Consider the following 12,642-nt stretch of genomic DNA (forward strand, 5'->3'; position numbering starts at 1 on the left):
GTGTATTTGTGGCATAACAATCCCTGAACCTTTACCATTCTCTTTAGCTGTTCTTCTCAATTCAACTGTTTGAGAACAATCAATCATTAGAATCGCATAGTTAATTGTTAATACAACAAACAAATGAGTAAAGTAACTTAATGATGGAACAGACGAAGTCCAGTATGGACCATAACCATTCCATACGAATCAGCAGCTGCAGTAACACCAGCATCCTGAATGGAACCACCAGGCTGAGCAATATACTTGACTCCATACTTCGAAGCCTGATCAATGTTATCACGGAATGGGAAGAAAGCGTCTGAACACAGAGACACATCCTTCATCGTCTTCACAAAAGCCTCCTTCTCCTCTGCTGTCAAAGGCTCAGGTACCACTTCAAACAATTGCTTCCACTGCTCATACTCCACCTCTGTGAAGTCTCCCTCAATGTAACGCACACGAGCATTCACACGATCCTGCTTCTTGACTCCCTTCTTGAACTGGAGACCCAGAACCTTGGGATGTTGACGGAGATACCAGAGCGAAGCCTTACGAGCAGCCAGCTTCACACAATCAATACGAGACTGCTGGCCAGCACCTACACCTATCATCTGACCGTTGAGAGCATAACCAACAGAGTTGGACTGTGTGTACTTCAGACAGATGTTACCCAGAATCATATCGTTCATTGCAGACTCAGGAATATCCTTATTCTCCGTGACCACATTCGTCATTTGCTCACGAGAAGGAATCACATCATTATGTCGTTGTGCCAGAATAGCTCCATGAAGTTCACGATACTCCATCTCAGGCATCTTGAAATCTGTCTTTCCTTGGAGGATGATGAAGGCTCCATTCTTCTTCTTCTTCAGAATCTCCAGAGCTTCCTCTGTGTATCCAGCAGCAATAATACCGTCAGAGATGCAAGTGGAGATAAACTTGGCAGCAGTCACATCAACAATATCACTGATTGCAGCAAAATCACCGAATGAGGACATAGGATCAGCGTTACGAGCACGCAGATATGCCAAGGCAGCTCCACTGATGTTTGGATCAGCAACTTCATAGGCCTTGCATTCAACCTCCGTCAGGGGTACAGCAATAGCAGCACCGGCAGGAGAGACGTGCTTGAAGGAAGCAGCGGCCACCACACCCAGAGCCTGACGAGCCTCCTTCACTAGCATCCAGGAGTTGAGAGCATCACAAAGATTAATGTAACCAGGGTTACCAAAAACAACGTCGAATGGGAGATCACAATTGATATGACGATACAGACCAGCAGGCTTCTGGTGAGGATTGACTCCATACTTCAGCTCACGCACAGGAAGATAAGGACGAGTTACAATCACATCTGTCTTCTGCTCCGGATTCAGTTGCTTGGCAAACCAACTGCTGATAGCTGCATCGTACTTGGCAGAGAGAGCAAACGCCTCAGCAGCAAAACGACGACGAAGTTCGATCGTGGTACATCCATCATGCGTCTTCATCTACCCTATAAGACTATGTAAAGAATTACCTCTTCCATCAAAGCAGCATACTGATTAGGAGAAGAGCATATGCAAACAGCTGCATGATTCTTTGCAGAAGAACGCAGCATGGAAGGACCACCGATATCGATATTTTCAATACAAGTCTCAAATCCATATCCCTTGGCAACGGTATCTTCAAAAGCATACAAATTCAAAACGACAAGGTCGATCTTCTTGATATCATTATCAATCATATCTTGTTCATGCTTGGGATTTCCACGAACAGCTAAAAGACCTCCATGGACCTAAAACTTCACAAACCAACAGTTCGTGTACCTTTGGATGAAGAGTCTTTACTCGTCCATCCATCATTTCGGGAGCACCAGTGTACTCGGAAACATCCATAACCTTGATTCCAGCATCTCTCATTGCCTTGGCAGTGCCTCCAGTAGAGAGAATCTCGACGCCATTGGCTTCAAGGAACTTTGCAAGATCCACAAGTCCCGTCTTATCGGAGACAGAGAGAAGAGCTCGTTCAATCTTGAAGAGCGACTGAGTAGAGCCTAGACGGTTACAACACTCGAGAAGCAGATACCCTGAACAGCAGCAATCGTATGAGCCATAGTACCAGAGAAAATTACAGATTGGAAAGATTCTTTGGTTGAAACCGAAGTGCAAAAAAGGTGTCAATTTCCATTATCGATCCACCAATCATTGGTGTTGAATCATTTTAAACGGGGTTTCGGAATCACGTCCCTCACATGAATAACAAACAAATAGTCACGAGAATAAATAAATTCGGTCACAAAAATCACTTAATACGCTTAGTTCTCAAAAATGGGAAGCAAATGAGCTCCAGTTGTTAGAATTGTCTTATCAAGGTTGACAAGACTTTCAGGATTAATCAGCAGATAGAAGTATTTCATAGTTCCTGCAGTAAAGTAACTATGGACCTTATCAACTAATTTGTTCACAGTTTTTCTTTCAACATCGGGATAGTGGGCAAATCCCGAATCAGTTCTGCATTTTGCATCTATTGTCTTGAATATATCCCATGCCCACTCTCTACTAGTCATATCCCAATATCATTCCTACACATAGATTGGATCTTTGGTAGTTTCATGCAAGAAGTAGAAGGCTTCAAGAACTTCAGGTCTCAACTTAAATTCTCTTCCTCCATCCATAGTAACGAAATCTCTTGTTTCTGAGAATGTGGTTTCCTCAGCAGCCAGACCACTTGCTGTGCGCTTAAACATTTGGTAACAAGTGTATCCCAAAGATCTCGCTCTCCTCATATTAGCATCACTGTTCTTTGCTGAAGGAGAGAGATGACTGAGAATGGCATACAAGCCTATACCTCAGAGAATATGAATGAATAGACTTGCTAGAGAACATGAATACTGTTGCATTCTAGGTTGAAATTGTGTATTACGAATCAAGCCCACAATTGCAAATCCATCATTGTAACTTGTACGAAGTAACTGCTTGTCAAATCCTTGCATCACTTGATCAATCATCTTCTTCAATTTCTATCGAATCAACTTTGAAATACAAACCCACAGGATCTGCTCTACCACTCTGAAGGAAGGCTCTAACAAGACTTGAATAGAAGTGTCCTGACTTCTCAGTGAAGGAGTATTGAGGATTCGTAACTCTTCCATCTGAACGAAGGAAGTGAAGTCAAAGTACTACAAGAGTGTTGATTGAAAAGGATATGCTATCAGGGAAAAGACCATCAAAGGTTGGAAGTCTCGAGAGAGATAGAAGGATAGAATCCATTCGATCAGCATACTGAGAATCATGAGTCACTCGTGAGAGATGTCGCATTTCAACAATCAGAGATCCTATGTCTGTAAGAGAGATTTCTGTACTCTGATCTGTTTGTTTGGTACCTGGAGCAATCATTGGCTAAGAATCAAAATAGGAATATTCAGGATACAGATGGGAATAAATTGTCTTTGTCAAAAGCCGATAGAATCAGATCACCGACTTTCATACATTTAATTAGTAATATCTCATTCTTGCTTAACTCATATGCTGAGAGAAGACCACCAAGAACTCGAGTTCCTAATTCATGAATCGATACCAAATTCGTTGATTCTAATTGAAAGGATTGAACAATCCATTCAACACCTTCAGTAAACTCTTCTTTGAGTCCCATCAACCATAAGGTATCCAATGAATCAATCAACGTCATCCCCATATGACCTTTCGTGTCAACATAACTCTCCGAGATAGGCATCAACTCATCGTGACCCCAAGCATACTGGGAGTATCTATAGTCTATACCAGACTTCTTTCATACCCTTTCCAGAAGTGTCTCATTGCTTTCACTACTTCTTCTTTACGTTGGTTCCACATTTCTATCCAAGCAACTCCACTGTCTCTGGGAACAGAGAAGTGATATGAACCACCACGGAGGTAAACAGGATCCTTTTGTAATAAGGATCTCTCAAAGAGCTGGAGAGGGTTCATGTTCTCTCGTAAGCGGCCTTTACCTTGTCCCACACCTGAATCACAATCATCCTTCAGTCTTACTGGTATCGAAGAAAACGAGTGTATTTCCGTCAAGATCTTGCTTCTTCTCAATTACTGGGATTGGATCCACTTGTTTCTTCTCTTTGGGAGCATGTCTCGCTCGTTGTTTCTCTAATCGTGCCTCGATTTCTCTCTCTTCCTCAGCCCGTTCTCGTTCCTCCTCTTCGTTCAGTTCTCTCTCTCCACTTGTTGACAACCGATTGGATCGAGTCTGTTCATTATTCGACCACTTCATCATTACCTGCTCCCTCTCCAACAATTCTGTCAGCTCGTTCTTCACGACCTCATGGGCACTAATGACCTCACGAGAAGTGGCACTCAGTACTGTGACCAACTCGCGACGCAACTGGATCACAAATAGCAATGACTCCAGAGAAGTATGAGGTACAGCTTGAGCAGCACTCAGTTTCTGAATAATTGAATCATTGATGGCCGTACTGAAGATCTAGTGGTCAGTACAAATGAGAAGACTTACAGCCACTGAGGCAATATCACCCAGGAACGCATTGCTACCAAAAATATCACTTCCAACTAGCAATTTCTGACTATTCTACATATAAATGAATTCTTATATTTCTACTTGAATGTAACGAGAGGAGATTGTTCGATCTTGGAAGATGCCATTTATATACACGGATATTTCTGTTTTATAGAGACTTAAACCTGTTCCTTGACTCAGATTGTTAAATACAACCGTTATATGAGTCCATCTGTTCACTCTATTCCTAATCCCCATATTGTGATATTACGATTCAAATACTTCAACAACTAAATCAGCACAGTCATTGTGCTTACTTCGATAAATGACATGGAGACGACTACTCATTATACCATCTTAGCAATCAAACATTTGTTTATTGTCAAGGACTTCAAGCACAAAGGCATAACCATTGACTGTTGTCTCATCTTGTCTTGAACAGAGATTATCGTGGGTTGATAACACTGTACGACGTCCCGGAGTTCTTAAGTCCTTCATTCGAATCCAGAATGCAATCTAGTTCTTACAACTAACCTTACACAATACTGTTTGTGAGTACATATCTGGCATGAAATTCAAACTATAGTAATGACTTCCATCGAATGAAACACCATATCTAAACATAAAACCAGCAGAAACGGAATTACGAGGGAAACGACGATAGACTGGTACGAATCTCTTTGGTATTTTTAGGAACAAGAGTTGAAGATAAGTATCTAGGTGATTACGATAATAATAGGGAATGTACTGGGAACTTGGATTAGAGGGCTGGATATTGGAAAAGAATACGACATACACGAGCACGAGGAGTCCAAAGAGAATAAAGATGAAGAAAATCAGAAGAAACAAGAGGATTACTCTTTCCAGCGGATTACGTCTTTTTCTTCTTTCTAATAACATAATTTACAAAATACTTAAGAGATACTTGTAGAAACAGGTACAGGCATTCTGAAAAGAGATAATAGAGAACTCGAGAAAAAAAAGGATTATTATTGGATTCAAGAAACAGGGGGTATTACATGATACAGAAAAGAATACCTCTCTTAATGGGAATTCCGAATCAGATGGTCAATACGGTTTACAATTTCCCAGCAATCAGAGTCACTTGCCGCAATGAACTTCAATTCCACCAACGTACCTACATAACAAGATGACTCCATACATACTTTCAATACCAGTTCCATCGTCTTCATCATCGGAATAATAGTCTTCAAGATACTTAATAGTGAACGAAAATGGAGGATCTCTCTCCATCACAATAGACTCAATACTGGCAATATCAATATACGTTAACGATCTTGCTGAACATCTTGAACAACAATAAAACGGGCTCATATGAGTAATAAGGACTTCATCATGATCGATCGTGAAGATACGTTTCCTTAGTTTTTGCTTGCTCGTAATCTTTGTAACAATCCATGTCTTATACTTTCCAGCCTCAAAATTCGTGAAAAGATATGAAGTTTGATCGATAGTATCATCCAATGCATTATTACTAGTATTGTAATTGTATGATGGACAAGGAACCACTTTTGGTCCATCATAGAATTTCTCTATTCCTAAATTACTTAATCAGAACTGACTTAACCGAATTCGGAATGAAGTCACATCAATATCACATAACCGAACACACTCATTTACCACATCACTAATCATCTTTAATCGTTCCTTGTCTTCAGGTCCCACAGTGAGCTCATAGACCTAGATATGGATATGAATAAAATGAATTACTCTGCCTGGATATAACATATGACATGCTTTGTTCAGAAGCTGACGACAAGTGGAAGTAGCATCCATCTCCACTGTAAAAGTACGCTCTTCAAACATTAAGCGAATATGAAGTTTCTCCTCTGTTTGAAGAGGAGAAATAGCTACTTGTGAGATACAAATTCATTGTATACTTCGAGGCTGATAATCAGGAACAGATACAAGACAGAACCCTTGAGATTCATCGTCCATGAAGTTCGCTACAATTCCTCCTCGTTCAAGTGCTATGCATTAGTTCTTATTCAATTGCTTCACCAGGAAAATCCATATCACATTCACCATCAGCAATCTCCATTCGTAGTTCATATGCCATACCATCTGTAAGGAGAGTCATTGCTTTGGATCCGATGATGTTATCAAAACGTTTGCTTGCTACAATCTCCTCATTAAGTAGACTCCGACGACGGGAAGTCTCCATATTCGATGATTCCAAGAAGTCAGTCAGACCATCAAGACTATCATGATGCTGAGGACCATCTCCTTTGGTAGAATCAAATTCTGACATGTCTAATGGAGGTGAAGTTGCTAGCACTTCTTGCTCGGTCTCATTTTTCTCGGCTGCTGCCTTCTCTGCTTCTTCCTTCAGCTCTTTGCACTTCTTCTGGAAGAGCGATGTCAAAGCATTTGATTTGCGAATCGTCTTTTCGATGGCATCTTGAACTGTGGCATCTTTCTTTAGGACGATCAGAAGAGGGTGACTATTCGGAAGATAAACTTTAACACGAAAAGTTGAACTATTTGGTACATAATTACTATCATCACAAAGAAACTCGTCTTCCTCTTCCAAACACTTTGACAAAGGACCTCTAGACTGAAACGATACACAAAATTATACACAAAGTTGTCATCGTTGAAATCTGGGTATTGCTGCCCTTCTTGTACCGTATTCTCACTTACTGTTTCTGTACTTTCTCTTCTATTCACCTGTTGGGCTGTTTGCGTACCCTACAATTCAGGCAACCGCTAATGTCATACAGAAGATACAGATCTCATTGTAGATTTAGGATTCGACTCTGTAATAGGTTCCGATGGATTGGTATTTGAAGGAACCACAGCTGGTGCCTTTTCAGGAGTCTTTTCATCCATATCGAATTTAGATCTTTCATACAATACATCCCCTCTATGAATCAGGTCAAATTGATTGTTGTACTCAGATTCAGGAACACTAAGCCCATCAGAATAATTAAAATGTGGTTTTTCTGTATTGCCAATTCGAAGCATTTTCACAACTTCAAACTTGCGATACAAGTCATCAAGATCGCAGAGTTGCATGTTCCCGTTTCCACTCTGTTAATTCCTATGCGACCAGAATTTTATGCAAGATCCACAACGACAGCTATGCAAGTATTTCAAATAGCCCTTTTTGTAACACTATTAATCTTCTGTCAAGAAACAGATTATCAATTTCAACTCGACCCGACTTCTGTATGCGATTCTGTGAGGTTCTGAAGAGTTGTCATGTCGAATTGTTTTTGGAACTCTCTGATTCGCTTTTCAAGAGTGTTATCGTAGCAGAAGAGTAGACGGTTTTCAAGACATGACAATTCTACATCCACATCAAGCAGTTTTTCAATTGTTTCATTACAGTAATCTGTCCAGGTCAACGAGAAACAACGTCTACTCATCAACGAACTTGGGATCTGTCACATATCAGATACTGTTGCATCAAAATGTTCGTTTTGTTGTTGCTGTTCTGGTGATGGAGTTGCTTGTTGATCCTAGTTCTATTTCATCCATTGAATCTTACTGTCACTGTTTCCATCACGTCTCGATTCTCCTTCTTTTGCTGTTCAAGCTTCTGCTCAACTTCTCCTTGAATCGTCGTTATCAAGGAAGCGGAAGAGGTTGTCAATGGTGCAGAAGAAGTAGGCAACGGATTCATGGGCTCGGGAGTTGGTTGAACTGGAGGTGGTGGAGGCATTTCTTGCTGTATAGTGGCTGGTTTTTCAACTCGAACCCTCTTCTCAGGTACGGTTACTTTCACCGAATGAGCATTATTGATGACCAGGGATGATTCTTGTTGTTTCAGAAATGATGTCCTTCCACTAATAGGAATGTGTTCTAAATGCTAGATATCCATCACATTCATACTATTAGTAGACCGTGAGTCTACCGAGAAGTTGAATCGGAATCCCTTCGGTGTTTCGTCTTTTCTATACACTAACTGAACGGAAATTGTGTACTTATTAAAAAACGACATTGAGAACGATATCTTAAACAGACTCGTGATTGGAGGGAAATCAATCTTCTTCTGCACACATCTTCTTTTCCTCTGAAGGTCCATTTTCATTTTTGGATCCTCGTTTCTTGCTCTTTCGATGGGTTCCAGTATCAGTTATTCGGATGTTGTCATCAACCTCCAGACCTTTTTCTTTCAGCTCTTCCAACATTGTTACACACTCTTTATCAATTCCATATACTGATGCCAGCGATTCCCAGCTATGAGCATTGTGAACGATCTCAGAATTCGGTTCTGTTTGATGCTGACCTTCTGTAATAATTCGGAATGCAGTATACTTCACATTAGCAAAACAATTGTTGTATTTGGCAGACAATCGAGTAAACTCACGATTTGTATCTTCATATGTAACACTTGTCCCATCGAACACACCCATATCCAGAATTGCTCCGCGACCAATCATCAATCCTGTTCCAGGATACTTCTTCCGTAGCTTACAGACATCTTCATAACTGAAAATGTCTCCATTGTAACAGATAGGGACATTTGGAGCATATTCCTTCATTGCACGTTGAACGATTGGAAAGAATTCTGAATGACAGGGAACACGTGGACGATCATCTGTATACCGCAGATGAAGTGTAATAGCACACGCTCCAGAATCAACTAAAGACTTCATAAATGAAATCTACTTCTTAGCTTCCATTCGTTATAGTACAGTGTTCTCAATTGGTCCATCGAGTAAACGGATTTTGCATGATACTGGAAGTGAAATGGAGGAGGAGAGGGTCTTAACAATCTGTCCATTATTCACTTTCTATGAAGATACTTCACAAGCCACATCCGGAGTTTTTAGAAGTGCTGATCCCATGTTTCCTTGTAGCGAGAATTGCTTTGGACATCCCATATTGATATCTATAGCCGAAACATCGTTTTCACTACAAATATTATTATTACCATCTTCCTACACAACTTTTGCAGCTTCGACAGCGATAGTTCCTGTTGGCACACCCAATTGAAGAACCAAATGTTCCTTTTCTTCTTTTGTTGTTTGAAAGACAAGGTCGTTTTTCTTATCATAGAATTCAATTGTTCCTAAGACAGCTATGGGATTAGTCTTCCTTATGACTTACAATTTACTCTCCTTTCGCATGTTGCAAGTTTCATTGCCACAATTTCTTCCGAAAAGACTGTTTGACATCCTCGCTGACGACACAGTTTGCGGAATGGGTAACTATTCTATGTAAACGTAAGTAATAACATTATAAAGGCATAGCAACCTTACCATTCGAACCATCGGTGCGAGCATAGTGGTATTGACATAGAGACGCTTCACAACTTCGTTCATGACTGGAAAGGATTTCAACAATCGCTCCGTCAAAAGAAAGGATTCAAGCAACAAACAAATGACTCACATACCAGCGAACATCTTTAACATATTACTGAACATATCGTTCTTGGAATAGATGTTAAAGTACACTTTGGCAATCTCTGTTACCATCTTCGCATTAAATCTAAGATTCACCCCTACCTTCGATAGCTCTGGATCTCTCCTCAACTCAGAATCATATTTCTCTTTGAGTAGGTTGAATAAAGGAGCTGCGTCTCTCTATTCTAAAGAATCTTGATAACAACGCACCATCAAGGTCTGAAGAAGGAAATCACAGAAATGGATAAGAGGAAGCTTTCCAAATTCTTGGTCATTTTTCTTTAGCGTCTTTACAGCCGTGAATAACAGATTGGCATCTCGAAGATTCTTTTTTTCAGCCAACCAAAGAATTGGCCGCGTGACGAAAAGATCGATCTCACTTGCATACCCCTTTTCGGACCATTCCAGAATCATCTTGGCATATTCCTCCATGTCTTCGCTAATCAAGAAAAAATCACTTGCATGAGGATAGTCTTCTTTAGGTCAATTCAATGCATTGATATTACTCTTATCCCAGTAGTAATGAGCAGCATACTTATTCAGGGCAGGATATCCAACCAGAGCATTTCCAGTAGTATGACACCATCTATCATGAATATAACAATGGAAAAATACTGTGTGAATGCGTTAATCAGCTTTTCCTTCTCTTCTCCTTGTGGAAATGATCTTAGAATCTCAATTAACCGATCTAGATTGAATATACTAAGAAATGTATACCTGCAATTTCTGTAGAAAAGGGAGATTTCCGAGTTTTGATAGATGTGATATAGACCGTGCCCAAATCATATGCTGAAATAGTCTACATGATAAGAGGAAACGAATAACAATAGCTACCTGACCATATTTATTCATATTCACAATTCCATCAAATGTCAATTCATCCGACTCCTTATACTTCCCAGAAGCTTCATAGCTACCAATTAGTTTGAATGACCAAGAACCAGTACCGAGACTGTAATGTACGATACAACTGGAGTGCTTCATAATAATTCCCTTCCTCCATCTGAATGGCAAGAGTCTTAGGAATACCTCCAACTTGTCTTCTCATTATAGAATAACTGTTTGTATGAAGTCATTGACCACAAGTAGACTCCTTTTATCATATCAACAACTCCTGTATTACTTAACAAAAACTGAAAAGCTAACTAAAAACAAAATCTGCAAAGACACCCCGATGATCACTTGCATACAGTGCACTTCCTTTCGACATCATTCCTGCCTTCAAATCCGTAGTCTCCGTCCCCTTTAACGGTTTCTGTCCAATCAGCTGGGAATTGTACACATTCACATGGACTCCAGATCCCTGCTTGTATATGATATAATCAATTCGCTTCACAGGATTATCCGTAGGGAATGTGAGAGCATTCCACCTCGCACCCTTCCTTGGTGAACGCGGCTTGGGTTCAGGATGAATCTGAAGGAAAGCATCATGATAATCTGTTTCTCTTTCATCTAATGTTCCTTTTCCCTAGAAGTGAGCACGAAGAATCATGTTTACGATCAAATATTGAATGGCTCGAGAATCAGGCTCAGCATTCAAGTCACCACAAAACACACTGAATCCTGTCTTTCCATTTTTATCAATGAAGTCAGAGAGTTCAGGAACAGTACGATCTCTAGCTTTTTCAGACAAAGAGAGATGAGTTCCATAAACCTGAATAGGACCAAGATAAGGCACTTGGATGGTAGCATGAAGGACTACACGTTGATGATCATCCTGTTTATCAAGATAATCACGACTCAGAATTAGATAGTCTTGATGAGTTATAGGGAATCGAGAGAAAATGGCGACTCCTTCTTCTACACGAGCTCCATGTTCCACATACATGTTCGCAGGCTATATCTCAATGGATTTAAGTATACTCACTTGATATACATACTGATAACCAGGTAACAGGTCAGCAATATGACTCAACTGGAAACGATGTGCACTGTCACCCAGAGTCTCATCATATCGGATTTCTTGTAGTACAATCACATCTGGAGAGACCTCTTGGATATATTCAGTCATTAGGACCATTCGCTTGTAATACCACTCAAAGCGAGGTTTACCTGTAATGAACCAGGTAGCTGGCATAGTGTTCCAAGCATTGTAAGAGACAATACGGAGGTGACGATTCTAGAGGAAAAGAGGTAGAATCATGGATACGATGATTGTCTGCTGAGTGAAACGATCGATTGTAGTGAAGAAGGATAATTCACCTAAATACGCTCTATGATTTCCTAAGGATGAGTATATTTCTAGATCCCTCTACCTGAAGGAATAAAGGAATGATGGAAGAGATAGTAACGATTATCTCGATCTTGAGATATTGTCACATTGTGAATCAATATTTGATCTAGATATGAGGTATTATGCTAGCAAGTACTATTATTATCTGGAGCCAAGAATTGAATGAAATAGTTGGTTCCCATAACGACATTCCGTACCTCCTTGGATCCGAGTAAATGCATCTGCTTCCAGTGACGCCCATCTGTTGTGTATCTCAATTCGATGACTCTATATCTCATATCCTTTTCTATTCAAATACCTGGAAAACGTTACTTGAATGTTGTCAAGACTCATTTTTGACCATGGAGATGATACTACGGTGTGATTCGCCTCCTTTGTGTACATCTCTTTCCCTGTAATGTTTCCTCATTTCCACAAATCCGTTTCCACACTTCTTTGAGTGCCTTTCGGACTGAATTATCTAAACCAGATACATCTTTATAGTTGAATAGAATATACCCATAGAGCAACTCAGCATCCTTGACACTTACAGCTAATCATTACTGTTTCATGTTAGGTCTTACGAGT

The 12,642-nt window shown here is 40.2% G+C and overlaps 6 protein-coding genes across 6 annotated transcripts; all 6 read right to left on the minus strand.

The window, feature by feature from the left end:
• Window positions 1-137: 137 nt before the first annotated feature.
• On the minus strand, window positions 138-2,074 carry JH06_1195 (phosphoribosylaminoimidazolecarboxamide formyltransferase imp cyclohydrolase; the record flags this gene model as incomplete). Its single annotated transcript, XM_014673180.1, has 4 exons — window positions 138-1,469; window positions 1,499-1,756; window positions 1,788-2,014; window positions 2,047-2,074. The coding sequence occupies 4 exons, from the start codon at window positions 2,072-2,074 to the stop codon at window positions 138-140; spliced, it is 1,845 nt and encodes a 614-aa protein (XP_014528666.1).
• Window positions 2,075-2,275: 201 nt separating this feature from the next.
• On the minus strand, window positions 2,276-5,037 carry JH06_1196 (endoplasmic reticulum mannosyl-oligosaccharide -alpha-mannosidase-like protein; the record flags this gene model as incomplete). Its single annotated transcript, XM_014673181.1, is given in 14 exon segments — window positions 2,276-2,516; window positions 2,547-2,802; window positions 2,833-2,980; window positions 2,994-3,027; window positions 3,048-3,112; window positions 3,144-3,359; window positions 3,391-3,727; window positions 3,757-3,943; window positions 3,990-4,434; window positions 4,465-4,539; window positions 4,570-4,708; window positions 4,739-4,807; window positions 4,838-4,983; window positions 5,014-5,037. 14 exon segments carry the CDS (start codon window positions 5,035-5,037, stop codon window positions 2,276-2,278), a joined length of 2,382 nt encoding a protein of 793 aa, XP_014528667.1.
• Window positions 5,038-5,510: 473 nt separating this feature from the next.
• On the minus strand, window positions 5,511-7,506 carry JH06_1197 (hypothetical protein; the record flags this gene model as incomplete). Its single annotated transcript, XM_014673182.1, has 8 exons — window positions 5,511-5,605; window positions 5,634-6,020; window positions 6,051-6,168; window positions 6,199-6,338; window positions 6,369-6,458; window positions 6,514-7,040; window positions 7,070-7,179; window positions 7,210-7,506. The coding sequence occupies 8 exons, from the start codon at window positions 7,504-7,506 to the stop codon at window positions 5,511-5,513; spliced, it is 1,764 nt and encodes a 587-aa protein (XP_014528668.1).
• A 968-nt stretch (window positions 7,507-8,474) lies between these two features.
• Window positions 8,475-9,761, minus strand: JH06_1198 (tRNA-dihydrouridine synthase; the record flags this gene model as incomplete). Its single annotated transcript, XM_014673183.1, is given in 6 exon segments — window positions 8,475-9,101; window positions 9,132-9,230; window positions 9,243-9,351; window positions 9,382-9,530; window positions 9,554-9,652; window positions 9,699-9,761. The coding sequence occupies 6 exon segments, from the start codon at window positions 9,759-9,761 to the stop codon at window positions 8,475-8,477; spliced, it is 1,146 nt and encodes a 381-aa protein (XP_014528669.1).
• Window positions 9,762-9,824: 63 nt separating this feature from the next.
• JH06_1199 (hypothetical protein) lies at window positions 9,825-10,274 on the minus strand (the record flags this gene model as incomplete). Its single annotated transcript, XM_014673184.1, has 3 exons — window positions 9,825-9,914; window positions 9,945-10,022; window positions 10,053-10,274. The coding sequence occupies 3 exons, from the start codon at window positions 10,272-10,274 to the stop codon at window positions 9,825-9,827; spliced, it is 390 nt and encodes a 129-aa protein (XP_014528670.1).
• A 51-nt stretch (window positions 10,275-10,325) lies between these two features.
• Window positions 10,326-12,408, minus strand: JH06_1200 (hypothetical protein; the record flags this gene model as incomplete). Its single annotated transcript, XM_014673185.1, has 13 exons — window positions 10,326-10,428; window positions 10,458-10,530; window positions 10,560-10,641; window positions 10,677-10,755; window positions 10,790-10,877; window positions 10,966-10,987; window positions 11,011-11,310; window positions 11,341-11,679; window positions 11,710-11,961; window positions 11,992-12,065; window positions 12,098-12,181; window positions 12,212-12,342; window positions 12,374-12,408. The coding sequence occupies 13 exons, from the start codon at window positions 12,406-12,408 to the stop codon at window positions 10,326-10,328; spliced, it is 1,662 nt and encodes a 553-aa protein (XP_014528671.1).
• Window positions 12,409-12,642: the final 234 nt, after the last annotated feature.

The sequence above is a fragment of the Blastocystis sp. subtype 4 genome, assembly GCF_000743755.1.
Source record: "Blastocystis sp. subtype 4 strain WR1 chromosome Unknown seqid_0053, whole genome shotgun sequence".
Taxonomy (NCBI): Eukaryota; class Bigyra; order Opalinata; family Blastocystidae; genus Blastocystis; species Blastocystis sp. subtype 4.